General features: G+C 38.4%; 1 protein-coding gene across 23 annotated transcripts in view; it reads left to right on the top strand.

Annotated features, from left to right (window-relative positions):
• CADPS2 (calcium dependent secretion activator 2) overlaps positions 1-27,204 on the top strand; it is a 590,044-nt gene that overhangs the window by 409,089 nt on the left and 153,751 nt on the right. For 16 of the 23 annotated variants that reach the window (XM_043463599.1, XM_043463594.1, XM_043463585.1 and 13 more), the window contains exons 12-14: positions 3,396-3,404; positions 8,658-8,794; positions 11,107-11,294. In XM_043463599.1, the coding sequence (XP_043319534.1) occupies positions 3,396-3,404; positions 8,658-8,794; positions 11,107-11,294 (334 nt within the window). The remainder of the gene's footprint in view (positions 1-3,395; positions 3,405-8,657; positions 8,795-11,106; positions 11,295-27,204) is intronic. The other 7 variants (XM_043463600.1, XM_043463598.1, XM_043463588.1 and 4 more) reach the window with 1 other exon arrangement.

Here is a 27,204-nt window from a genome sequence, read left to right as displayed (position 1 = left end):
TAAATTTGCCAGGCCTTGGGGTGTCTCTGGGAGTCTCAAAAGCATAAGAGTAAGTTTATCTAAACTTAATATAATTCTAACTTATATGTTCTATTGAAATGAGAAGCATATTGCAAAATCAAATTGGCATTGATAAGATTCCAGAACACCAAAACAATGAACTGTTGCTTTTTGGAGTTGTTCTTAACAAACCAAGAGAATACTAGGCCTGTTTTCTGTTGTAAGTCGGGAAAACAAAAGTCATCAAGGCAGCTTTCTTTTTCTAAATACCTTTATATTCATGTCACTTTCTGTATGCTAATTTAAATCATTAAGAACTAAATTATTCATTTTAATTTGGAAGTAATTAATTGCAAGTTAAGTAATAATGGTAGAAACATTTTCAAACATAGCTTTAGTAATCATTAAACCAAAATGTTTTAACTTGCTATACTCCTTTCCAAAACTTCTCTGTTTTCTCCTATAATGTAATAAATCAGTTTGTCTTTAACTGTAAGCTCAAATCGTGACTTTTCATTCAACACCCTTCATTCTCAAGCTTCATCTCCAGGAGAGCAACATTCTGACTTCTCTTACTTTTCATGCATCAAATAACTACTTCCTGTTCTGTTTAGACACCCACTAGTATTACATTTAGACATCTTAAAGGCACTTTAGGCCAAATAAAGATGGGATATAGGTTCAACCCATCTCCTGCATGCTTTAGGCTTCTTAGTATACACCTTTAAATTTACCTGATCCATCTTCAAGTGATTATGGTACTTCATACATAGTACATGCACCTCACAATTGTAGACTTCTGTATCTCCCTTCCTGGCTTCTGTACAATTCTGGTCATGCATCTTACTTCTACAGATATTATGAATCCCACAATACATTGATATTATTATTATGCATGGAACAGTCAATTACCTTTTAAAGAAATGTAAATAATAAGAGAAAATATTATATCCTCAAACATGTAGTTACCATTCCTAGCACTCTTTATTCACTTATAGAGATATTTCACCTCCTGAAGGATGTCCTTTGACTTTTCTTGTAGTATGTGCACAGCTTTTAGCTTTTTTGTGTATGTCTTCATTTTACCTTCATTTTGAAAAATGCTTTTCTTTCAGTTCTTTAAAGACTTTGCTCTGCTCTCTGCTAACTTGCTTTTTCTCTTCCCTGATGAAAAATTTTTCTATTATTTTTGTTTCTTCTTCTGTACATAATGTGTGTTGTGGTTTGTTTTTCACCCCCGCCCCCAAGCTGCTTTAAAACTTTTCACTTAAACACTGGCTTTGAGCAATTTAATTATGATGTGCTTTGGTGTCGTTTTCTTCACATAAGTATTCTTGAGTTTTATTCTAAGACATAGTTAAAGTACTCAAAAGAAATGTAATCCTTTCAGGTTTAACTTTTAGGTGGAGCCACGTAACATCTAGTCTGGGTTCCCCTGGTGGCTCAGTGGGTAAAGAAATCTGCCTGCAATGCAGGGGACCCAGGTTTGATCCCTGAGTTGGGAAGATCCCCTGGAGAAGGAAATGGCAAGCCACGCCAGTATTCTTGCCTGGGAAATCCTATGAACAGAGGAGCCTGGCGGGCTGCAGTCCACGGGGTCACAAGTGTCGGACACGACTTAGCAACTAAACCACCACCACCTGGACGCCAGCTGATGAGCAGTGAAAATTGAAGTTTCACCTTCTGGCTGTTGGAAACGAGCACTGTTCTAGTCTCTGCGTGTGTGTGGGCACTGTTCCCTCTAATCCTTTGCGGTGGTTCTTCCCCATCCTCATATTGTTGCCTCCATCGAGTGAGGTGGTCAGTATTCATTTGAATACGGGGTGGGGTAGCGGGAGGAAACAATAATCTTTCCTGCAGATTTCAGCAGCCTTGAACCTCCTGAACTGTCAACTCCCATCTTCTCAGCCCAGAGAGACCCTTAGCCCTCCCCGAGTTCTTCTTCCCAGAGCCACCACTTTGAAAGTTTCTCCCGGCATTAACCTGAGGCAGCTAAAAGGCTCATCTCATTGGTTTCCCCGCCTCTCAGGAATCACTCTGCTGTGTTGCCGGATGTCCAAAATTTTGAGAACTTTCTTAAAAGTATTTTTTAATGATTTTTTTTAGTTGTTTCAGGTAGGAGGGTTAATCTGCTTTTAATTACACTGTTTTAATTACACTAACCAGAAGCAGAGTGATTGTTTTCTTTGTTAGAGCAGTATTTCTCAGCAAGACTGTCATTTTGGGCTAGATAATTCTTTGTTTCAGGGGTCAGGGGGAAGGCTGTCCTGTGTATTATGGGGTTAGTATCCTCCCTATCTCCTACCCACTAGATCCCTGTAATAATTGACTCCACTGTCCCAGGTCTAACGACCAAAATTTTCTCTAGATGTCAAATGTTCCAGGGGACAGAGACAAAGGTGGGGAAGGTTACTGCCGTTTAAGAACTGCCAAGTTGCATTGTCTTGGAAAATATTTTTATGAAAATGTCTCCCTCATTCGCTTGTGTTCCAGTATTTTTTTCTTCACATCTTGAGTATAAGGAATACCCAAGACATGTACTGGTGTTATAAAGGATGTTGTTGTTCACTGGTGAAGTCGTGTCTAACTATTTTGCAACCCCATGGACTGTGGCCCGCCAGGCTCCTCTGTTCATGGGACTTCCCAGACAAGAATCTGGGAGTGGTTTGCCCTTTCCTTCTCCAGGGGATCTTCCCAACCCAGGGATCAAAGCTACGTCTCCTGCATTGGCAGGCGAATTCTTTACCACTGAGCTACCAGGGAAGCCCATGTTATAAAGGATGTCAAAGTGGGAAGACAAGTGGTTGGAAAGTGCTGAATCAAGAACATTAAAATCATGACTTCCTGATATGGAATTAATAAAAAAAAAAACTGATAATCAGTTTAGTAAGAGAGCCATATAATGTCTTCCCAGCAAAATCTTTCTGTTAGGTAGCAATTTATTGTCAAGGCAGTGTTGATCAGGCTAAGTGGAACTGAATTTTTTAGCCCCTTGATTAACTTGCTTTAAAAAAGCTAAATTTGTTCTAAAAATCCAAACTGTTCCAGTCGTGTTAAGAGGTTTTTTTGTATTTACTCACAGACCCTGATGTTTTATCTTTAAAAAGGAAAGGAAAGAAGAAAGAAAAATGTATTTCTGTCTCACCTAAATGAGATACTGACCATGACCTTTATCAGAGATGCCATTGAACTGATCCAGAGAGTAGTTTTGCCTTAATTTTCCTCTCTTCCTTGACTTCCATATTATTCCTTTCTCTCTTTCTTGATCATCTCTTGGAAAGACAACTTCTAGAGTCATTAGTGTAAACTGAGAAAATGACATAAAATTAAAATGACTAGAAATAAATGTTTCTAACCCATTTAAATATGTTTTTCATTTCTTTGCTGGCCTATAGCTGGTAAGGGTAAGTATTTTTATGACTTTTTTTTGCTTTACCATATTAAAATTTTTATAATGATAAAATTTTTTCAAGTAATATCATGATCTTATTTACAGTATCATGATACTGCTTTCTAGGCAGGACTGGAATGTTTACATTAACCTTGTCATTTAGGAAACAGAAATGCTTAGTTTTGCCACAACAGGGAAGTAAAAACAACCTAGTATCTCTCGTCAATGTGAGCATAAAGGAAATTGCTATGAAATTGTTACTATAGCTTGAAAAATGCTCTGTAACGTTAAGTGAGAAAATGCTAAATTATATATGTGATATTATTGTGACTCTGATAAATTTTTTTTAATATAGGTAGAATTATACCTAAAATATTTACAGTGGATCAGTTTAATTAGAGGGATTGGTTGTTAATTCATTGCCTCTATTTCCTGAATTTTCTTTGAAGTATCTATGTTATAACTTTAAAAAGAAAAGCTCATTTTTAAATCCAACCGTACTGAATGGTTAGGAATAATCAGAACAAAATAATAATTATAAAATCTAACTTATTAGGAACAACCTTATTATCTTTTTTAAAATATAAATAATGGTGTGTATTTATAGATTTATCTGATAAGTGGATGTATTCTGCTTCCCTGTTTCACTGACTTTTAAGATACATAGAAATTCTAAGGAAAAAAGTGAATTAAAGCAAGGCTGAAGGAATGCGATCCAGTTTTTGTGCTTCAAACTGTGCACTGCCTTTTGCCAAACTGACAGACATTGTTTGGTTAAACTATCCTTCATTGTTATCCCCCAAAAAAAGATTATGCAAGCACCTTTTAAAAAAATTTTCCTTTCACCTAGGCACAAACATAATATATTGTATTTGTTACCTAATACAGTACAGTAATAGCTGACTTTCAATAATAAATCAGTGTCAAAAATGAACCTGAGTACTTAACTTCTTTTCAATGTTAAGCCAAATTTTTAAAAAATTTTTTAGTCAGATTGTAAACTATTATTTAATTTTTTAAGCTAATTCTCCTCGCTGACCCTAGTAAGTTAAATTTCACCCTTCATTGGTAAAATATGATGAATATATTATTTAAAATAAATGTTTAATTATAGGTCTGTATGTGTTGATTAAAATTGTCATGTAAAAGTATCATTTGTTATCTGCTGCAGAAAGTAAGACGTATAAATCTGTACATTCATTTTTAATGTATTTACCAAAACAGGCCAAAAAACTATTTGAGTTAATAATAGAGATGTGAAAAGACTCCTCAAGAAACAGTATCTACCAACTTTTTCTCTTAGGTCTTCAGCATAAAACGTACGGGAACACACCAACCAGATAATCTACATAAAATTTTAAAACATTAGCTCTTCCTATTAAAGGCTATATGTGTGCCGTAAAAAGGGAAGTGGTTGTTTTTTGTGTCACTTTTAACTTGCTGTGAATCTTCAAGCTAATGAAGGTTGGGAGCTAAAAGGAAAGTTTAATTGGAGTGGGAGGTGGTAAATGGAGCTACAGGCAAACTCCTAAACACAGGGTAATTCTAAAACAAGTTGTTGTATTTCCAAAGATTCATTTGCTACTTCGTTTAGCTCAAGATTTTGCAGAAGAGACAACCTCTCAGCTAGTAACACGCTCTTATTAGTCCTTTTGGTACCTGGGTCCCAGGCCTGGACCCCTGGGCACATGAGTGGTCTTAGAAGGTGAATGAATGGCCTGATCTTCAGTGGCCTGCTCTTCTTCTTCTTGCCCTTTCCCCCAACTCTCTTTTACCTTCCCTTTGCTCTGTTAATCCCTAATCTCTCTCACACTGTGAACAGCAGAAGAAAAAAAAAAAGGATAGAAAAGAGGAAAAACATTCAGCATCCTTGAAATTAGTTGCAAAGGAAAGAGAAACATTTCAATTAATTTTTTCCTTTCTCACATTCTGAACTCTGACTTAGGTGCCCTTCCTAGGATTTGGGTTCACTGTGGTCAGCTCCCAGCAAATAGCCCTCCCAGCATAGTGGGATCTGCCAGCTTGCTAATAGACCTCACATGGTTTTCTATGCTAGCTATTTTCAAGTCAGTGTTAACTGTTTAGATTGATACTGTGAGCCTACTTATTAATCTTTTCTCTTGACTTCCGACAGCTATTAGTGAAAAACTTACATTTTCAGATCCTATTTGAATAAAGCCTCTATCATTTCTTAAATCTGTTGTAAATAGTAATCTTTCTCAATTCGAGTTTTATTCCATCCACTTTTACCATACCTGGTGATAGTACTACCTAAGGACGCTAAAGCATGTATCCAACTGTTGCCATAGAAACTCCACCAGCATGCTCATTTACCATGTCTAACATCTGTACTTAGTCCATAGGTTAATCATCACAATTTATGACAGTTGTACAGTACATTGTTTCATCTCATATCTCATCGGTTTCTTTTGATAATTTCCTTATATTATTTCAGGAGACAAACCAAACTACCATTGAAGATTTGATTAGTGCCATGAATAACTTTCTGTTTAAGACTAGTTACCATAATTTTGTGTTATGATGAGCATTAATTGAAGATAATCAAGTATAACTCAGTTTTAAAGCAAGCCTCTCAAGCCTTGGATTTGGTTACATAATTGATTGAAAGCATGATTTCCATTTAATTCAATTGATAGCTCTGTGTTACCCTCATAGTTAATTGAAGATATGTTATGCCAAGAGAAAACTATATGGAAAATATCATTTTATAAAAATAAGAAACTAGATATTTAATACTAGCTATTTTCCTTTTTTACCTTGGTTCATGAGAGAATTTTAAAATGAAATGTTTCCTATAGAGAGATCAAAACTGTCTCCTTTATAATTTATTTTTATTCATAAATTCATGGAAATATAGTAAAGTAGTACATGGTGAAGTATGTTTGCATAAAATATTTTGAATTGTGCTGATTAGACATAGAAAAGAAGTAAGTACTCAGGGTCTTTACAGCCTGTGTTTGAAAATGGGATAATCCCAAAGAGAACATTTCCCTTTCATCGAATTTATAGCCCTGGAGGGATTGTAGGGTTTATTTTCTTTTTTTAATAAAAATTTTAGTGGATTTTCCTCTGTGTTTTTTCACTGTCAATGTATAGTCTGTTTGTGGCTTGAATTGTTATTGTAAATATTATTTTTATTGGAAATAGTATTTGCTAGAAAAGTACTTATCCATTTATGTGTGTAATTTGGAAAAGCTTATCACATTAAATAATATATGAGTTATATTTCATGAGAAAGATACTTCATAAATTCATTTTTGAAAATATTTAATTACAGAAATGAACTACTGACTCAATTTTTTCAATTTTTTTATATTTTATTTAAAGACTGTACACCTATTACTTTAAAATAAGAATTTCCTTCTACAAACCTTTATAGTAAAAGGGAAATTATGGATTTTTTTTCTCTGAAATCTCTTGCATATCATGTTCTCAACAGATAAACTGTTAATGGGCGTTATTTTTAACATCTTGTTATGAGCTTCTCTGGTGAAAGAAATAATGAATAAAATTCAGCAGATGTTTTTTAAAACTATAATTTCCTAAAGGTGATGCTAAAAACTATTTTTTTAACTCAGATAAATGGAGAGATGAAGATTCTAAGATAAATTCTTTAAAATACAAAATCTGATTTTATAATGTGTGCCTTGCAGTTATCAATATTCTGCCTCCACATTTGATATAATTTCACATTATCATACATTTAACTTTATATTAAAAGGCAATCAGACATAAGAATAAATACAGAAGTTGGATTGTCTCATTTCTCAGTTTAGGAAAAGCAGTTTAGTTCAGTGTTAAATGCAACTAATTCTAATTTACCACATGTAATGTATTTAATCATTCAGATAAGCAATTATTAAATGCAAAAGAGTATATATGCCACTTCCTTCATGGACAGAACCTAATACCTCACATCGTTGATGAGTGGCCATTCATTGTTTCCTTGCTGCATTCACCTTTTGATATCCTTCATTGATGTGAGATATAAATTAGTTTGTGTATCTTTTTTTTTTTTTAACATGTGATTCTGAAGACCCTTCAGCTTGAATTATATACTTCTTCCATCCACAAATATGGCTGAAAGTTGAACTTGACATGGATCAATATGATCTGGGCTAAATATCTAAATGTGACTGATTATGTTAGCATCATGTCTACAGATCAATATTGAGTTTTATTATGAGCCAGACCCTATAATTGGGTGTAATCAATAAACTTTTGTCTCCTTTCCTATTGCAGTTTTAGGGTTGGACCATCTAGGTTTTTAAAAACTACATTTAGCTTACATTTAGGACTGTGCTGCTTGTGATGACTAGAAATGAGATCTCTCTGTGAATTTTAAGGAACAATGGAGGCTTAGCTCAACCATTGTGAGGAGAGCCCACTTTTATCTTGATAGCTGGTTGCTTGCCCAATATGCGCAACATCTCTTACGGAGCTAATGTAGTAACACCCCAGCACTCCTTTGGGGTGGTGTGTGGCTCGCTGTCTCTATCGTTAGTAAAGAACTCACATTGAAGACTTTGACAAAACATACCATTAATGAAGGCAATCATAAAAGCTTGCCTTTTGATAAACCCGCAGGGTCTACAGGCGTTGAAAGATGCAATCTGTGAAGAACAATAAATTTGGGCCTTTGATTGAAGTGCCATTTGGGATGTTGTGCTTTGTCTGCATATTTGCACAAGCATGATGTTCCCTTTTTCATGTCCCTTAAACTTGAAGCCTGGAAGCATTCATTGCCATTTCTACATTAAAGTTGGTCCCATTAAGAGCTCCCTACAAAAAAAGGCTGGAAGTGATCCAGCTGAAGCAAGTGTGTTCATTTCTGCCCTAGTTTGCCATTTGGAAAGCAGGCTTCTAGCCATCGTTGTCTTTTTTTTTTTTTTATGAATAGACCTGGGCTGTTTTCCAGCTCAGTAAATATATACTTAAAATGTATCAACTTTTCTTAATATTAGGGTGGGTGAGATTATTTCTGTGGTAGATATTTGAAGTAGCTGTGAATGAAAATATAATTCCCTCCTTCCAACTGATTGGCAGGTTTTTCCCTATCATTTTTATTTAGGCTACAAAAAATATTGTATTTTATGGTTTTTGCTGAATTTGTGGCCTCTTACTTTATGTAGTGCAGAGTATTTATCTGTTATGATGAGACATTCATTTTGTGTTGTTCAAAAGCCTTATTTGCTATTATTATTAAACCAGAAAAATAAAGGTCCATGCTCTTCTGAATTCACAGATGCAGACCGTTTTCAGAAACACGGTATGGATGAGTTTATTTCTGCGAACCCCTGCAAGCTGGACCACGCCTTCCTGTTTAGAATACTCCAGAGGCAGACTTTGGATCATAGACTGAACGATTCCTATTCTTGCTTGGTTAGTACAAATCTATCTCATCCCCTATAGATTAGAGTGAGAGATTTTTTAAAGTGAGAAATACTTGTTGTGAAGCAGCCTTTTATCCCTGACTCATTTAATAACTATAGTTGGAGTTAGGGATAAAGGATTCCAATCGATTGCTTCCCAATTTGAAAATTATACACTTGAAGATCACTGCTGTGCCACTCAATAGCCGGGAGAAAGGACTCGAACAGACGCTGAACTGTGGTTTCTTGGTCCCTCTGGAGAAGGTGGAATGAAAATAGAAGGCTTTACTAAAGGCTAAAACAGTAACCTCTGTGATAGGATTTACTAACACCTAGACAGACATTTTAAGGTTTAAATTCTGCTCACCAAATGGTGATACCATTCATGTCTCTCTCTCATTGCTACAAAGACTACCTAAGTGACAGGGGAGAGAAACCCTGTAATAAACTATATGATGATGACTTGTGTAACAGAGGAAAGCTTTAGTTTTATCTAACCCTCCAAAAATAATTGGAATTACTTTATTTAAAAAAAGGCATTAAATTGAGTAGCTAAACTGCTACGTTGTGTTTAAACCAGCCAAATTTAGGATGCAAGGTATATTTACAATTAGGAGGGAAGGAATCCTTGACTCCTTAGAATGTGTGCATTACACTATAGCCTAAAAATCTCTTGTGCCTTTAAACCCAAGGATTTATTTTGTTGGTAGCAATTCCTCTGAAATTCCTCTGGCCAGAATCTCCATGTTTCTATCACCACTTAGTCTCTTGGCTATTGAACATGGTAGCTGCATGCAATAAAGTTACACTCTCTTTAAGATTTTAGACAGAACATACTCTAAGCTCATCAGAGATGTTTCAACAGACAGGAAGAAATGGAACAACTTACTGCCATGATCATACTGATGTTCATTAATTTATTTATAGACTCACTATTAAGTACCTGTTATTCAGCATGCAGTTGTATAGCTTAAACCCAATCCAGTCCAAACTTTATAATTAGGGAGTAAAAGAAGTCATCACAAAACCCTCATCCTTCTTTCTGGGGACAAGCACACATAGATTGATCATCAACAGGAACGCTTTCCTCTTGGATTCCACTCCATGGGGTTAGTTCTTAAAATGTCAGAAAGTCATTTTGATCATGTGGATGACCCCACAGACATGGAGTGGGGTCCACATGTGGGGTCCACACCCCACATGGAGTGTGAGAAGAACTCTACAGTGGATTACACTGTACCTCGAGGGCAGGTGTGATTAGAAAGAGCATTTGAGCTCGTGATGACCTTGGATGTTAACTTGACTGAGAGGCTGATCTGCACTGTGGTCTTGAGCAATTCACTGAACACCTCTCAACTTTAGCTTCTGTATCTGTAACATGGAGTCATAATAACTAGTATGCATGATAGTTCTAAATATTAAAGATATATAGAGCATGTCTAGTACAGTGCCTTCACCATCACCACAGTATTATTCTAGTGTTTTTTTCTCCTCTTCCTTCTTTTAAAATTTTTTATTGAATTTTAGTGCATTTTATTTTTATCTCATCTTTCTGCATTTCACACTCTTTTCCACCTCTTTCGTGATTATACTGCCCCTTTTGAAAACTCTGCATCCCCCCTTCTTTCTCTTTTTTTATCTTGAATTAATCCATATAATTCACTGAAATATTTTGTAAACCGACTCTCCCTAACCTGGCCCTGTCTTGTTAACCAAGCGCATATACCGACTCTAACATCTCTTTTCAAGAGAACCAGAAACTATTGCTGTAAGACATTAACTTTGTTATATTTGTCATTGAAAGACAGTAGAGTGATAACAATACCAAACTATTTAAATACCCAAATAATAATTTAAATACCACTGCTAAAACTTACTGAAATTCTCTCAGTTCACTTTATACAGTGCTTTTGGAAACTAGGTGATTTCAGTTATCGGGTCTGCTTTGCCATTTTCTTTTTAATTGATTCATATAGAGATTGAAGTTTGTTGGAAGGTTATTCTTTGCAACGCACATTTTAGATACCATGAATAAATTTGACTAATTGTGCGTGACAGCGGAAAAGAGCAGGTTGCCCCTGCCTTGCTTGGCAGTAAAGAAAGGAAGGTGTTAAGCTGTCAGTGGCCCAAACCAGTTCCAAAATTGATGGCATTTGCTATTTTAAAAACAACAGGAAACATACTGCTAATAGAAAAAAGAAAAAAATTGTCAAAAACACTAACGCATTTTCTGCTTACAATACCTAATAGGGCCTGCAGAAAAGTGAATTCTGGTGCAGGAAATATAATAATTTTTTTCTGTTGTTGTTCTTCCTTTTGCAGGGCTGGTTTAGTCCTGGCCAGGTCTTTGTGTTGGATGAGTACTGTGCCCGTTACGGCGTGAGGGGCTGTCACAGACATCTCTGCTACCTTACAGAGCTGATGGAACATTCGGAGAACGGTGCTGTCATTGACCCAACCCTGCTCCATTACAGCTTTGCATTCTGTGCCTCTCACGTGCACGGCAACAGGTATTTTTACTTGCAAATACACAGTGAAATGTGGAGGGTTGAACTTGGGAAGAGAGAAAAATGTGCTTTGCTATCATCACCTAGTAACAGATTTTAAACAGCAAACACTTCTTGCAAGAGGGAAAAAAAAAACCCACAAAGGAAAAATGTACATCAGTATGCTGTTGATTTAGGTGGGCTGCACTTTATGTGTCTTTTTGCCATTAAAACCACTTGAAATCCAGAGAGAGTATCTGTAAGATTAGAAGGTGCCTTTTAGTTCTTATGTACCACCTGGTACTAGGATCTGCCTAGCTTGAGTGTCCTCTGGATTTCTATTGTAATGCATATATATGTCTGGGTAGGGTTTGTGGGCAGGTTTGTGAATACCTAATGATTCTTGCTTTTCCATGGTGGAATGTGTTCATTGATAAAGCGAGATAATAATGGGTTGATGTAGGTCTCTTCCCAGCCCCTTCCCTGATCCACACTTGAAGAACGGGTATCCCCTTGTAGCATTCTGAGCCAGTGAAGTCACCTCTTGTTTTACCAAAATAACAAAATAGCATGTAAAGCAGGCCCCCACAACTATGTATCTCTTAAGTCTTTGTTTTATATTATTTACTCTCTTCTGGCAGTCTCTTTCCAGGGAAACTTTGCTAGCAGGGGCTCCTCCCATAAAGGAGGTAGCTCTTACCATTGTACCTTGCCTCAACCGTTCTTTCTTTGTTTTCTTTATATATTTATACATATATGTGTGTGTGTGTGTGTGTGTGTGTGTGTGTGTGTGTGTATTTTGGCTGTGTTGGGTCTTAGTTACAAGCTCACTAGTTTTGACACACTTGGGCTTGGTTGCCCCCAGACTTGTGGGATCTTAGTTCTCCAGTTAGTTAGTTAGTTAGTCAGTTCAGTCGCTCAGTCGTGTCCGACTCTCTGTGACCCCATGAATCGCAGCATGCCAGGCCTCCCTGTCCATCACCAACTCCCAGAGTTTACTCAAGCTCATGTCCATCGAGTCGGTGATGCCATCCAGCCATCCCATCCTCTGTCATCCCCTTCTCCTCCTGCCCCCAGTCCCTCCAGCATCAGGGTCTTTTCCAATGAGTCAACTCTTCGCATGAGGTGGCCAAAGTACTGGAGTTTCAGCTTCAGCATCAGTCCTTCCAATGAACACCCAAGACTGATCTCCTTTAGGATGGACTGGTTGGATCTCCTTGGAGTCCAAGGGATTCTCAAGAGTCTTCTCCAACACCACAGTTCAAAAGCATCAATTTTTCAGCACTCAGCTTTCTTCACAGTCCAACTCTCACATCCATACATGACCACTGGAAAAACCATAGCCTTGACTAGACGGACCTTTGTTGGCAAAGTAATGTCTCTGCTTTTTAATATGTTTTCTAGGTTGGTCATAACTTTTCTTCCAAGGAGTAAGCATGTTTTAATTTCATGGCTGCAATCACCATCTGCAGTGATTTTGGAGCCCAAAAAAATAAAGTCTGACCAGGGATCAAATCCACATCCCCTACATTGGAAGGCAGATTCTTAACCAACTAGACCACCAGGGAAGTTCCCATCTCCCTCTGTTTTATTTCGTTTCTTCCCACAAGCCTAAGCCTCACAACATAACAGAACAATAATACTAACTATGTGAGGGAGGGCAAGTTACTTCATGTAGTTGTGTCTCCACTTACCTGTCTCTAAGAAACATAGAATAGTATCTCTCTCAGAAATCATCAGTTGTGATAGAGATTCATTAAGCACTTAGAACATGCCTGGCTTGGGAGTGATGAAGAGAATGTTCAGTCAGTTCAGTCGCTCAGTCATGTCCGACTCTTTGCGACCCCGTGAATCACAGCACGCCAGGCCTCCCTGTCCATCACCAACTCCCAGAGTTTACTCAAACTCATGTCCACTGAGGCAGTGATGCCATCCAGCCATCTCATCCTCTGTTGTCCGCTTCTCCTCCTGCCCTCAATCTTTCCCAGCATCAGGGTATTTTCCAATGAGTCAGTTCTTCGCATCAAGTGGCCAAAGTACTGGAGTTTCAGCTTCAACATCAGTCCTTCCAATGAATGTTCACGACTCATCTCCTTTAGGATGGACTGGTTGGATCTCCTTGCAGTCCAAGGGACTCTCAAGAGTCTTCTCCAACACCACAGTTCAAAAGCATCAATTCTTCAGCACTCAGTTTTCCTTAGTCCAACTCTCACATCCATACAGGACCACTGGAAAAACCATAGCCTTGACTAGACAGACCTTTGTTGGCAAAGTAATATCTCTCCTTTTTAATATGCTGTCTAGGTTGGTCGTAACTTTTCTTGTAAGGAACAAGCATCTTTTAATTTCATGGCTGCAGTCACCATCTGCAGTAATTTTGGAGTCCTCTCAAAGAAAAGAATGTTAAGGGATAGTTTACATTTTCTAAGTATGATTATCCTGTCAAGCTACCTTTCCATGGTTCTCTTCATCTTCCCCACAAAACGCCTCTCACCATTTCCCACATTTGGCTCCCAGCTCCTCACTTTGCTGGTGAGCTTACTCGGACTGGATCTCCTCCTCCAGCTTCACCCTCTTGACTCTCATGGGAATGTCAGCGCTGTGGAATTCATAAGTTCCTGTGCTTCTGGTAAAGGCTGCTCATTTTCCCCAGTGTAGGCATTTCAGCTCTCCTCTTTTTACTTTATTTTTTTTTCTGTCACTTCTTTTGTTAATAATTTCTGTTTCTCTAGACCCCAAATGTGGCATGGTGTTTTGCTTTTATATCTGTTCTTGAACTTGCTCTCTCGTCCTGAGAATTTTTTTCTACTTCAGTGAAAAATTCTGCCTTGGTGCTCTTGCACTTTCCACAGCTTTAATGCTGACCTCTCTTTATACAGATAATTCCAGATAAATTATTCTCCTAAGCTATAGGTCTCTGTCTACAGCTAGCAGCTTGACTATTCTGCTGATGCTTTAAAGTCTCCATGTTGAAAATTAAATCCATCATCTCATGAAGCCAACTCCTATACCTCTCTGAGCTCCTAGCAGAGTGCCTGACAAAAAGTAACACCCGAGCACAAAATCTAAGTATTCAGTAAACATTTGATGAATGAATGAATGAATTTATTATTTGTGTTAATGTCTTTTCCAGTAATGGCCTATCCATCTTCCATTTGTCTTTTCCTTTTATTTCCCTGGTGGCTCTGCCTGTATTGTAGAGACCTCAGTTTGATCCCTGGGTGGTGAATATACACTCAAGAAGGGAATGGCTACCCCACTCCAGTATTCTTTCCTGGGAAATCCCATGGACAGAGGAGCCTGGCAGGCTATAGTTCATGGGGTCACAAGGAGTCAGACACTATGAGCGACTAACACTAACTACACAGTTTAATCATTTTTCCTGTTACCCCAAATTAAATCCTCTGCACGCAGCAAACTTTGAAGGAGTGGGTGAGATGCCAGGGCAAGCATGAGACAGTCGGGATAACCGGATGACTAATCTTTGATAGGCAAAGTTAGGGGCTGTTGTAGTAAAAACAGTTTCTTCTCTCTCCAGGCTCTATCTTAATTCCTCCTGACCAATGGGTATCAAAAGCTAGGCCTCCAAGTTTAGGCAGCATTCTGAAATGTAAGAGGATGAGAAGGTTGCAGTGAAATAGACAAACTCGGAAAGCATAACAGGATCAGCATGTTTTAGTCATTAACACAGAAAGGTGAAATTAAAGTGAGAACATTAAGTGGAAAATTTAGCTAATGTGCCCCCCAAAATGCATGTGTTTGAGACACATGTTAATGGAAAGTTACTGAGGTAACTGGGAGCTCCTGCCAGCACATGGGAGGCATCATGATTTAAATCTGTAGGTTTCCGTAGTTACTTCTATTCTATAAACTATTGTTTTTCTTATGATGGTACACTGTAAAGTGCAATGTAAGGTATGTTTATATGTTCACGCATTTATTATACTTACTATTACACATTAAGGGCTTCCCTGGTGGCCCAGACTGTAAAGAATCTGCCTGCAATGCCAAAGACCCAGGTTCAATCCTTGAGTCAGGAATATCCCCTAGAGAAGGGCATGACTACCCACTCCAGTATTTTTGCCTGGAGAATTCCATGGCCAGAAGACTCTGGCAGGCTGCAGTCTATGGGGTCACAGAGAGTCAGACAAGACTGAATAACTAACACTTTCACTTTTCATTACACATTGAATCCATTTCCCAGGTTAAAATGTGTACTTATGCAGGTATCCCTGGGTGGTGTTTTAGAATAGTCTGTTTCAATAGTCAATAGTCAGTTTCTGATTCAGCAGTTAGGTCAGATATATCTTAAGAAAAAAGAAGGAGTATAGGTTTTAGGGAAATTTGAACCTCAGTTTAGGGTAAAAATGTTCCAAGATGACCTTAAAGGCATAACACTTACTATAATGTTTAGAGTCTAACAGATGTCACTCAGAAATGTCATGCTGTCACAATGAAAGAATTAAAAGAGACAGAAGATCTCTACTGGAACCTTGGCTCTGAAACTTGCAAACTGAGCCATGTTGCACAAATCATCTAACCTTTCTGAAACTGGGCATTATCATATAGAAAAAGGGAAATACTAAGGTGAAGATCCTGGGTAATTATAAAGTACAATATCAATATTGATTGGACATTATTCTAATATGTTTCCCTTTGGCAGCCAGCCAGAAGCATGTGAATTGTGAGAGGAAGAAAAATGTGAAAAATAAGGAGTTATGCAGGGCTTCCCTGGTAGCTCAGCTGGTAAAGAATCTGCCTGCAATGCAGGAGACCCTGGTTCAATCCTAGGGTTGGGAAGATCCCCTGGAGAAGGGAAAGGCTACCCACTCCATATTCTGACCTGGAGAATTCAGGACTATACAGTCCATGGGGTTGCAAAAAGTTGGACACAACTAAGTGACTTTCACTGCAGGCTCAGTCGAAATATTTCAGTGTGTATGTAATTACACTCTTAATTTCTTCACTGATAGAACGTTCTGAATTTTAGCAACCTCCTCTTGTGAAAATAAACTTCTTTCATCCCTGTCTGTGGCGTCTGATACTTATCCAGACTTCCATTAAAAATACCGTCAATGTCAAGTCTACCTTTTCTACAGCATTGGCAGATTCTCTCTTGATCATTTTTCCTTCTGTCAAGACACAGCCTCAAAGAGTCACTTTGCTCTGAGGCACCTGAACTGCCTCTGTCAAAAATTCGAAAGAAAGGAAGACTGTCTTTTGTTCAGGATGGACACGAAGGACAGCAGTGCTGTCTGGCTCTGAACCGTCTCCAGGAGTCCATCCTGTCACAAGGCACTCAGCACCGTAGGCGTGTGCATTCCCAGCAGACCCAGCATCTCCGAATAGCACTCTGAGTGTTTCAGGAGTAAGAGAATAGAGTTCAACAGACGAGATCTGGCTGGTACTAAGACCATAGGAAGAGGGAGAAAAGGAAAGAAGACAGAGAAAAGTGAGTCAAGGACAGAAGCCAGCCCACTCCTGCAGGATCAGCTTGCTGCCTCACGTGGTCGTGGAGAACCCGGCACCACACTCAGCCTCCGCGCCACTCAGGACTGTCAGCGAGGAGAAAAGAGACTCAGAGACAGTGCCTGTCGGGTGGAGCTCTAGGTCGATGTGTACGGGCTTAGACAACCTGGTTTTGTAAGTCAGGCTGAGGGTGGAGAAACTAAAGGAAGAGCACAGTGTCCCTGTTTCATATCAGAGACGCAGCGGAGACGCTGCCTCTTGTGTGATCTCGTCGGGCCATCTTTGAGCTGCTGTCTACCCAAATAAGGCCAGCTCAGCTGTGCAGGCTTTCACGTCCAGGAATGACAATGCGACTGCAGTTTATGTGTAAAGCAATCCCTGCTTTCTGTGGATTCCAGATCATACCACAGAGTAGGACGCAACCTTCACAGGTATCAAATCATCATATCATGATACCTCCGTCTTCAGAGATGATGACATTTCCTCTTACCTGTCACTTTGGAAATCATGCCTCCACTTCCTGCCTCTCATTTTAGAGACAAGGGTGCACATTTTGAGTCAAATCATAGAAAATTGCCTCAAATAGTCTCATTGAGAATTTTCATTACCACGTCTTAATTCTGCTCTTTTGATATATGACTTAGAGAAATTAAGTGTAAGTATCACACCCATTATGAATCTAGAGACTCACTTCTAGGACAGGGGAGCAAGCAGATAAAATATCATAGCAAGGTGAAATTTACACCATGTGGCTGACCTGACGGATTTTATCCCAGGTGCTGCATGTGTAGAAGCAGAAAGGACAGTTAGTGATGAGGGCCTTTTAAATACACACTGAGAAACTATTATTGATTCTGTCAGAAACTATATTACAACCCAAATCTGCCTCAATCAGACTTTCCAACAGAAATACCTATACTACCCAACCTAGAGTTCAGTACCAACTATAATTATGCCTTTTAAAATAAGACAGAGTCAGAAAGTGAGCAAGGAACAGAGAGATTTACTATGTTGGAAAGAGCACTGAGCTAGCAGTCAGTACATCTGTCTTCTTGCCCAGGTTCCCCCACTTTTGAGCTATTTTTCTTGAAGCAGTTGGTCCTGTCTGAGCCTCAGTTTCCCCATCTGTTCCTTGTGACTAATATCATCAATTTTGCCTACCCAATACAGTGGCTGAATAGGTCAAATATGATTATGTAAACACTTTGTAAGTGATAGTATATCACTTAAATATCAAGCAGTGATATTTTGCATAGGGTATGGTAGTTAAAGGGCTTCCCAGGTGGCGCAGTGGTAAAGAATCTGTCTGCCGATGCAGGAGATGCAAGTTTGATCCCTGAGTTGGGAAGATCCCCTGGAGGAGGAAATGGCAACCCACTCTAGAACTCTTGCCTGGAAAATTCCACAGACAGGGGACCTGGAGGGCTGCAATACATGGGGTCACAAAGAGTCGCACACAACTGGGTAACTGAGCACGCACACACACACAGATTAGTTAATAAGCTCGGGGGCATTTCTCTGTAAAAGACAGACAGTGCCAAGCTGGACTTGATTGTGGTATCAAGTAGCTCACTCTACACAAGTCTCAAGCAGGAAGATGAGACTAGGAAAGCCTTAAACAGGTGCCTCACTTCATCTACTGTCCATGATCATTACAAGGAGCCACAGGGAGGTTCTGGGATCTCTTCCCCCACATTGCATCCCAGCCCCTCCTGTTGCTGGAAAGCCCTGAGGGTCTAACAGGGCAGCCACATGGACAGCCGAAGCAGGAACCAGGTACCCCATCACCCAGGGTGAGTAAGTTACCAGCTGCACCTTGTGGCCATAATTACCAAGGTCACCTAATCAATTTTCTTTCTTGTCAGTCCACACCATTCATGCACAGCAAACAACTTTTTTTTTTTTTTCTAAAGCAATGCATTAAATAGCCTACTGAACGTAACTCATTGCAGAAGAAATAAGACAAAGGGATTTTTCAGTATGCCTTACAATAGCAGTCCCCAAATTTTTTGGCACCAGGGACTGGTTTCATGAAAGATAACTTTTTCCACGGACTGAGGGAATATAAGCCATGGGGGGGCGGCTGTAAAGACAAATGAAACTTCGCTCACTCGCCCGCTGATCACCTCCTGCTGTGCAACCCAATTCCTAGCAGGCTGTGGACCAGTATCATGGGTTGGGGACCCCCATGTTAGAATATAGATCAAGTTAACAATGAAGAGAAGCAAGAGCTGCTTTTCTGGTGTAGCTTTTCATAAGCTTAGGGCCTTTCAAGGCTTTTAGCATCTAAAATGTGGAAGAGAGTTTGAAGTCTCTAGTTGGATCTTGGTGTAGTTTTCTAACATACTAAGGTTTTTAAAGAATATAGTATATGATGCTATTGTGTTAAAAACGATCCAATGAAACAATATATATATATATATATATATATCCATCCGAACCATTTGCTATTACTATTGCAGGTCAGTTCGGTACTTTAACCCTGTGTTCTATATGTATGCTAACCCATGAGTTCACACTGATGTCTCTGCCTTCAGTCCAGTACACCAGAGTTCTTATTAGCCATCCTTTCTTGCTTATTCATAACTTTTCTCTTCTGCAGTGAGAAACTTGGCTTCCACCATCCCATCCATTTACTTATTTGTTCAATCCCAGTATATGTGTAAAGCAGTTTCAAAATTCACCAACTAGAGTACTTTGTGTACAGGTCCTTCAGTCACTGAGCTTAGAGTTTCCAATCAAAACTGTCTTCCAAGGTTCAATATGACACTTCCTTTCCTCCCTCCCTCTCTCTAGTGAGGTTCTGTCATATAATACAGTTAGAGTCACTTGCACAATATGCATTCCATCCTAGGGTCCCTCAGCATCCTAGTTGATATAGAACTTTTTTTTTTTCTCTTTACACTTATATAAAGTCAAGTCACTCTTTTGCTGTATGGCTCTTACAGTTCTGTCAGTTTTGACAGATCCATTGAGTCATATATTCACTCCCCTAGTGCCAGTTCTGTCACCCTAAAAGTTCCCCTGCGTGCTCCCTTCTATAGTCAACCATTTCATTAAATTTTGTCTTTAAGTTTATTATTCCTTCCTTCTACTTTCTTGGATTCTTTTTTTCTACCTTCCTAAATTAACTCATTAAATTCCTAAATGTAACTCTTTAATAGTCATCTTTTCTTCTTTTTCTAAAATAAGTATTTAAGGTTCAATTTCCACTAAATACTGCTTTTGTTACATATATGCATTTTGATAATGTATCTGATTAAGATTCATTGTAGGTAATTCTAACTTTCCATTATAATTTCTTCTTAGACACAGAGTTATTTATAAGTGTATTTTAGAATTTCTACAAAAGTGAATCTCTTTTGGTTAGATTCTTGAAAATTGATTTCTAACTTAATTTCTTTGTGTTCAGAGAATGTAATCCATGTGATATTGATTCTTCATAACTAGAGACTCCTTTATAGCCAATTATGTGTTAAATATTATAAATGTTTCATCTTGCTTGAAAAATATGTATATTGTGTAGCTTGGTGGGGCAAGCAGGAGTTGTGTGGTTCAAATCTTCCAAACTCTTACTGATTTTTTGCCTACTCGATCTGTGAGGTTATAACCAAGGTGAATGGAAAGCTGCCACCGCAGTTGGGGTTTCTTCCTCTGCTTCTACCAATTTTTGCTTTGTAATTTGAGGCTGTTTATTAGGTACTTTCTGGTTTAAAAATTATTAAATCTTCTGGCAGATGGCAATTATTCTCATGATTTAGTGACCCTTTTCATAATTAATAATGCATTTTGTGTTAAAGTTTTTTTAGATGGTTATTAGCGTAGCCTTCTTTTGGCATTTGTCTGATATATGTTTATTCTTTTAGTGTCATATTGACATGGCTGTACTCTTATGTCTTATAAATAGCAAACTAGATTCTGATTTAATTATCCAGTATAACATTTTCTATTTGTAATCATTTTAGCTCATTTACAATTACCAGATATATCGATATAAGTAAATGCATTTCTACCATTTTATTTGAGACTCTTTTTGACTCATGTTTCTAAGCTTTCTGTTTCTTGCCTCCTTTTTGTTTCATACAGGTTATTTTCTTCTTTTTTTTTCCTCCTCATTTACAATTTTCACCATTTGAGATTTTACCTTGTATATTGCTAAAATTTTAAATCTTACACTAATCAGCAAATTTCCTCTCATTCTGGAGAGTGGAGAGTGCAGAGGCCTTAGAATATTTGTGTGTGACTTAACACACTTATGCTGTCTAGTAGTTTAATTGTATCCTTACTTGTTTTCTACTCTTAAGCATTAGACATTACTTTTATTGTTTTTATTATTTTATACTCAATACTTGCTTAGAATACCTATTAGATCACGAATTTTTATTTGGAGTTATCTTTGTTTCATTGACATTTTTGAAAGAAAATTTTGCTTGTTATACATTCTACTTTGTTATTTTCTCTCCAAACTTTGAAGGTAGCACTCCGTTATCTTCTGGCTTCCTTTGTTAAGTAGGCTTCATTACCATTTTTATAAGGGGAATTTAACTTAAGACTTTTAAGATTATTTTGTTTTTTATGTTTTGTGGATTAACTGTTGTATGTCTACATATGGATTTCTTTTTAAAGAATTCTGTTCAGGATTTTTGTGGATTTCTGATCCACATGCCCTGATATTGGGTAGGTGTAAATTTCTTGTGGAATTTTACCTTGATTGGGATATGAAGATCCATGCTTGTCAGCAGTTCTGGAATGTTGTAATCTCTTTAAGTATTGTCTCCCCTCTAAACTTGCTCTCTCTTAAATGTCAATTAACCATGTATTAGGCACTTTACCTTCTATATCTCTAACTATGTCTAATAGATATTCTATCTACTTATTTCTCTAGCTTCATTCTGTGTAATATTTTTAGTTCTATCTTCTAGCTCAGAACTCAGCAATTTTTTTCTATAAAGGGCCAGATTGTAAACATAGGAAATATTTTGGACTTTATGGGGAATACGGTGTCTGTCACAGTTACTTTACTCTTCCTGTAGAGCAAAAGGAGTCAATGGACCGTATGTAAATGAATGAGTGTGGCTTGTGTTCTGTACAAATTTTATTCACAAAGACAGGTGGAGGCTGTACGAAGACCCTTACTCCTCTTCCACGTTTCTCAATAAGCTATGACACCTGCCTTTTGATCTACTCATTAATTGTGAACTTCCCTTTTCTAGATGTGTTTATTTATTGTTTCTGCTGATGTTTTTGCCATGGTCACTGTTTGCTTATTCTGCTAACAGTTTTTGTAGTAAGCACATATTCTTGGATTAATCTGAGGAAATTCTAATTCAAGGCCCAGGTTGAGAATGCTTTCTTCCCAAAAGGACTTGCTCTTGTTTTCACTTAGTGATAGGAGGTGCTACAGGAGTTCAGTTATTTTCCATCTTAGAGATTCCTCAATTGCACGGGTGGTACCCCATTTATGAAGTCAGGCGTGTGGTGCATATTCTCAGGAATGACTCTTTTTTTTCATTTATTTTTATTAGTTGGAGGCTAATTACTTCACAACATTGCAGTGGGTTTTGTCATACATTGACATGAATCAGCCATGGAGTTACATGTATTCCCCATCCTGATCCCCCCTCCCACCTCCCTCTCCACCCGATTCCTCTGGGTCTTCCCAGTTCACCAGGCCTGAGCACTTGTCTCATGCATCCCACCTGGGCTGGTGATCTGTTTCACTATAGATAATATACATGCTGTTCTTTCAAAACATCCCACCCTCACCTTCTCCCACAGAGGAATGACTCTTTTTATTCAGCCTATAGATGTGGTAGAAACAGACTGATTTCCTTGTTTGCTCTCCTTTGCAAGGATATTTATTTTCTAGCCCATCCTTTCACTGATGGTATAGCCCATTCAAGTGTCCCATTTTTTGCAGGCATCTCAGGTTCAGCAGCCCCTAGAGATGGTCTCTGACTCATGGCGCATCCATCCCCTTAAACATAGCCATGAAAGTGAAAGTCACTCAGTTGTGTCCAACTCTTTGTGACCTCTTGGACTATATAGTCCATGGAATTCTCCAAGTCAGAATACTGGAGTTGATAGCCTTTCCCTTCTCCAGGGGATCTTCCCAACCCAGGGATCGAACCCAGGTCTCCCACATTGCAGGCAGATTCTTTGCCAGCTGAGCCACAAGGGAAGCCCAAGAATACTGGAGTGGGTAGCTTATCCCTTCTTCAGTGGATATTCCCGACCCGGGAACCAAACAGGAATCTCCTGCATTTCAGGCAGATTCTTTACCATCTGAGCTATCAGGGAAGCCCTGAACATAGCCGTAGACCTCCTTGAAATTGACATTTGCCTCTAAGGTAGCTCTGGTGTTCATATTCCCCTTCAGTTTCCGCTCCTAGTTCATTTTTTATTTTCCTGCCCTTATGAGAATTTTTTACTTTCTTGTAAGTATAACATAACACTTCACAGTATACCTGTTGTAATTTATTCAGTGTTTAAGTGCTTTGCAATGAAGAAGGATTTTTGGAGTATCGTGTCAGCCTACTAGGAGCAAAAATTATGTGATAAAACTTGCATTTTGAGAAAAATATTTGAATATCTCTAAGGAGAACCTCCTGAGACCCTCTCCCTAATCCTTCTGCTTAAAGCAGCACCTGATCAACTGCTGCTCATCCATTGCATCTCTGCTTAAATATCGTTCCCAAACTACATCCTTACCTAAGATTCAAATTACACCAGAGCTTTGTGTTTATGTCCTTCTTAATGTAAGGTACACTTACTGTCTGATTTTTCTGTTTTATGCCTTTCCCTATTATAAACTCTACTAAGGCAGGAGACATTTCTGTTAGGTTTATATTTTGCCCCTAGGACCTGGCCAGTACTCAGTAAATATTCATTGAGTAAGTTAAATGAATGACATTGGACCATGTATTTACAGATTTTATAGGTGACATGTTGGGACACTTCATAAATACAGCTCACAATTAAGCTTAATGAATCAGTTGCAGTGAATTTTATGGCCTTTGGAAAGACCCCATATAACCAGCAATATTGTGTCGTTTTGCTGCATAGAAATCAATGACTTACAACAATGAAATACCCTTTTATGTATAAAATTGAAAGTGATTATAACAAATGATAAAAGACCACAGTTGATAAGGTTAGAGGGAAATTAATCATTTCATGTGCTATGGGTCAGAATGTAAGCTGATAAGTGCTTTCTTAAAAAGCAGTTTTGCAATATATATCAAATGCCTGCAAATGTCATCTTATTTGTCCTAACTCAGGCTACCATGACAAATATCATAGACCATGTGGCTTAAAGAACAGAAATGCATTTTCTAACAGTTCCAGAGACTAGAAGTCTGAGTTCAGGATGCCAGTGTGCTTGGGTTCTGAGAAGGACCCTCTTCCTAATTTGCAGATGATTGCCTTCTCTCTGTGTTCTTACAGAAGAGAGAGAGACAAAGACTCACTCTTCCTCTTTAACAAAGCAACCAATCCAATAAGATTTGTGTCCCAGCCCTAAGACCTCATTCCACCATGCTGCTGCTGCTGCTGCTGCTAAGTCGCTTCAGTCGTGTCCGACTCTGTGCGACCCCATAGACGGCAGCCCACCAGGCTCCCCCGTCCCTGGGATTCTCCAGGCAGGAACACTGCAGTGGGTTGCCATTTCCTTCTCCAATGCATGAAAGTGAAAAGTGAAGGGGAAGTCACTCAATCGTGTCTGACTCTTAGCGATCCTATGGACGGCAGCCCACCAGGCTCCCCTGTCCCTGGGATTCTCCAGGCAAGAGTACTGGAGTGGGGTGCCATTGCTTTCTCCGCATTCCACCTTAAGTACTACCTGAAAGACCTGTCTCCAAATACAGTAATATTGAGGGTTGGGACTACAGCTTATGAATTTTTAGGGAAATGCATTTTGATCCATAGCACCATTTAACTCAACAATGTACTTTCAGGAATTTATCCCAAGGAAACAATCAGAGGTTAAAAATATGTAGTGTAAGATTGGTTATTGCAGCAGTATTTATGGTCAAAAAATGGAAAAAGTCTAAACTTCTACTAATGGAATATTGGATAAATAGATTGTGGTATATCCATATAATGAAACACCACACTTCCATTAAAAAGCATATCTTAGGACATTTAAATGATGTGAGAAAATGTTTATACTTCATTAAAACAATCAAATTATACATCAGAATGTGCAGTATATGTATAGATTTATAGAAAGAAGACTGGGTTATATTTGCAAAATGGCGTTACCAGTTGTTTCTGATTGGGGCACTTACAAAAATTTTTGTCTTTGTGTTTTTCTGAATTCTCCTCCTAAATTATGATGTATGTATAGTTCTTTAATATTTTTAAAAGTTATTTTTGAAAATAATATTAGATTTTGATTAGATATAATACTTATATCAGAGAACACTGTTAACCTTAATTCTCTTTATTTTTATTTTAAAATCCTCTCAATATTTTATTTTTCTTTAACTCAAGAATTGTGTGCAATAATGATTTTAGTTTGGTTCTAGGAGAGGCCAGTTATGAAATACTTGATAGCTATCCTTTACCTGTCTATCTATCACTACTTTACCACAAAAACTAAGTCACAAAATTGCATGTCTTCATAGTGTCAAATTCCTGCTCTTTTTGTAGAAGTATCTAAAACCTCCAAAGAAAATAGCATACAGTTGGAAATTCACATATGGAAAGGATTAGGATGGAGGAGGGTTTGGAAAAAGAGAATATGATTTTTAAATTTCATTTCCAAGATATTTGCACCTATAAAATTGGTTTCTTCTGTTTCAGTGAATGTATAGGTGTAGAATTAATATCTGCTTCTAGATATTTAAAATTTCAGGGGAAGTGAAAGAACACTGATTATGTATTGTATGACCGTCTAAATGATATATCCTTTTGTTTGAAACAATAGGAGGTATTATAGGTTAGAGAACAAAAATGAGAGGTTACTGTTTTCTCCCTCAGCTTCCACCATTTCTCATTCTCGCACTGTGCCTTTCTCGTTTTTTTCATTCTGTTCACAAATGGATATTGGTGGGAAATACACGAAGTACAAAGTGACTTTTACCTGCTGTGCTGCAGGCGGAATTGACAATTCAGAAAGACCACCCTCCAGGTGTCTCTCCCCTTCTCACTCTCTCTGGTGGAAGCCAGGATGTCATATATCCCTCATCAGAGAGGCCAGGTGAAAAGCAGCCAGTAAGAAACCCAGAAGCACCATGAACTTTGTCATTTGCCTACTCGTTACTTGTAAAATATCTTTTACCACAAGCCACCAAACTGCCAGGATAAGCAGACTTCCCTTAGGAGTTGGGGAAGGAAGGGGTGTGTGAGGAGGGGAAAGGAAATCTCAGCAGTTTACCAGACTTTTCTATGCAGTATTAATTCCTGGTGTATTTATTCAACCCACAGATTTCCCAAGCACTCTGTTGCAGGTGGTATGCCCACTGCTAGAGATTATAAAGCAAAGGGCACATTTATCCTTTAAGTATCTAGACACTGTCCTGATGATGAAAGTGCTTAAGGAAATAACCATAGGCCTGACCTTGTGGCTCAATAAAGAATCCATCTGCCAATGCAGGAGACATGGGTTCAATCCCTGGTCTGGGAAGATGCCACATGCCTTGGAGCAGCTAAGCCCATGTGCCTCAGCTGTCGAGTCTGTGCTCTAGAGCCAGGGCTCGGCAATATTGAGGCCACATGCCACAACTACTGAAGCCCATGTGCCTTAGAGCCCTTTTTCTGCAACAAGAGGAGCCACTGCAGTGAGAAGCCTGAGCACCACAACCAGAGAGTGGCCCCCGCTCCTTGCAACTAGAGAAAGCCCCAGTGCAGCAACAAAGAGCCAGGACAGCCAAAAATACATTTTAAAAAAATTATAAAAAGAAAATAATCATAGAAATGTTATGGTTTTCATTGAATAATAGCACAAATGCTCCTCATCCCCAAAGGGTGTTTTTTAAGTGGTAATTGTGGGAAGATCCCATGATTGAGTAATTCCAGGATGCACCAGTACAGCAAATTAAACCAATTCCTTTACTGTCAACCACCTCAGACCTCACGGTTGCACTCAGAACCTCCAACAAGTTCTCATGATTTGTGGTATTCAAAAATAAAATACATGGGCTGTTTCACCCTTCTTGTTGGGGTTTGTCACAGAACCGTTGCTCCTTAAAATACGGTGGTAGCCGGTAAATCATCTTTACTCAAATTTGTGCAGATATAATGGATATTAAAATGCCAGAATTAGTCTGTATTGGTCTTACAGGCCTCTGAAATGTTGTATGATACTGAGAAAAGGGCTACAAAACATATAAACTGTCTGCTGTCCTGTCAAGGGAAGGGAAGCTACCAGATTAGTCCATGCCTGAACACTTAGGCAGGTCCCCTCCGTGATATTTTCTCTTCTGCTCAAATACAACTCTGCAACCCAGTTCTGTACTCTTTT

This window comes from Cervus canadensis, chromosome 3 (genome assembly GCF_019320065.1).
Source record: "Cervus canadensis isolate Bull #8, Minnesota chromosome 3, ASM1932006v1, whole genome shotgun sequence".
Lineage (NCBI taxonomy): Eukaryota > Metazoa > Chordata > Mammalia > Artiodactyla > Cervidae > Cervus > Cervus canadensis.
Note: the sequence above shows the minus strand (reverse complement) of the source record. Positions and strands in the feature narration are given on the sequence as shown.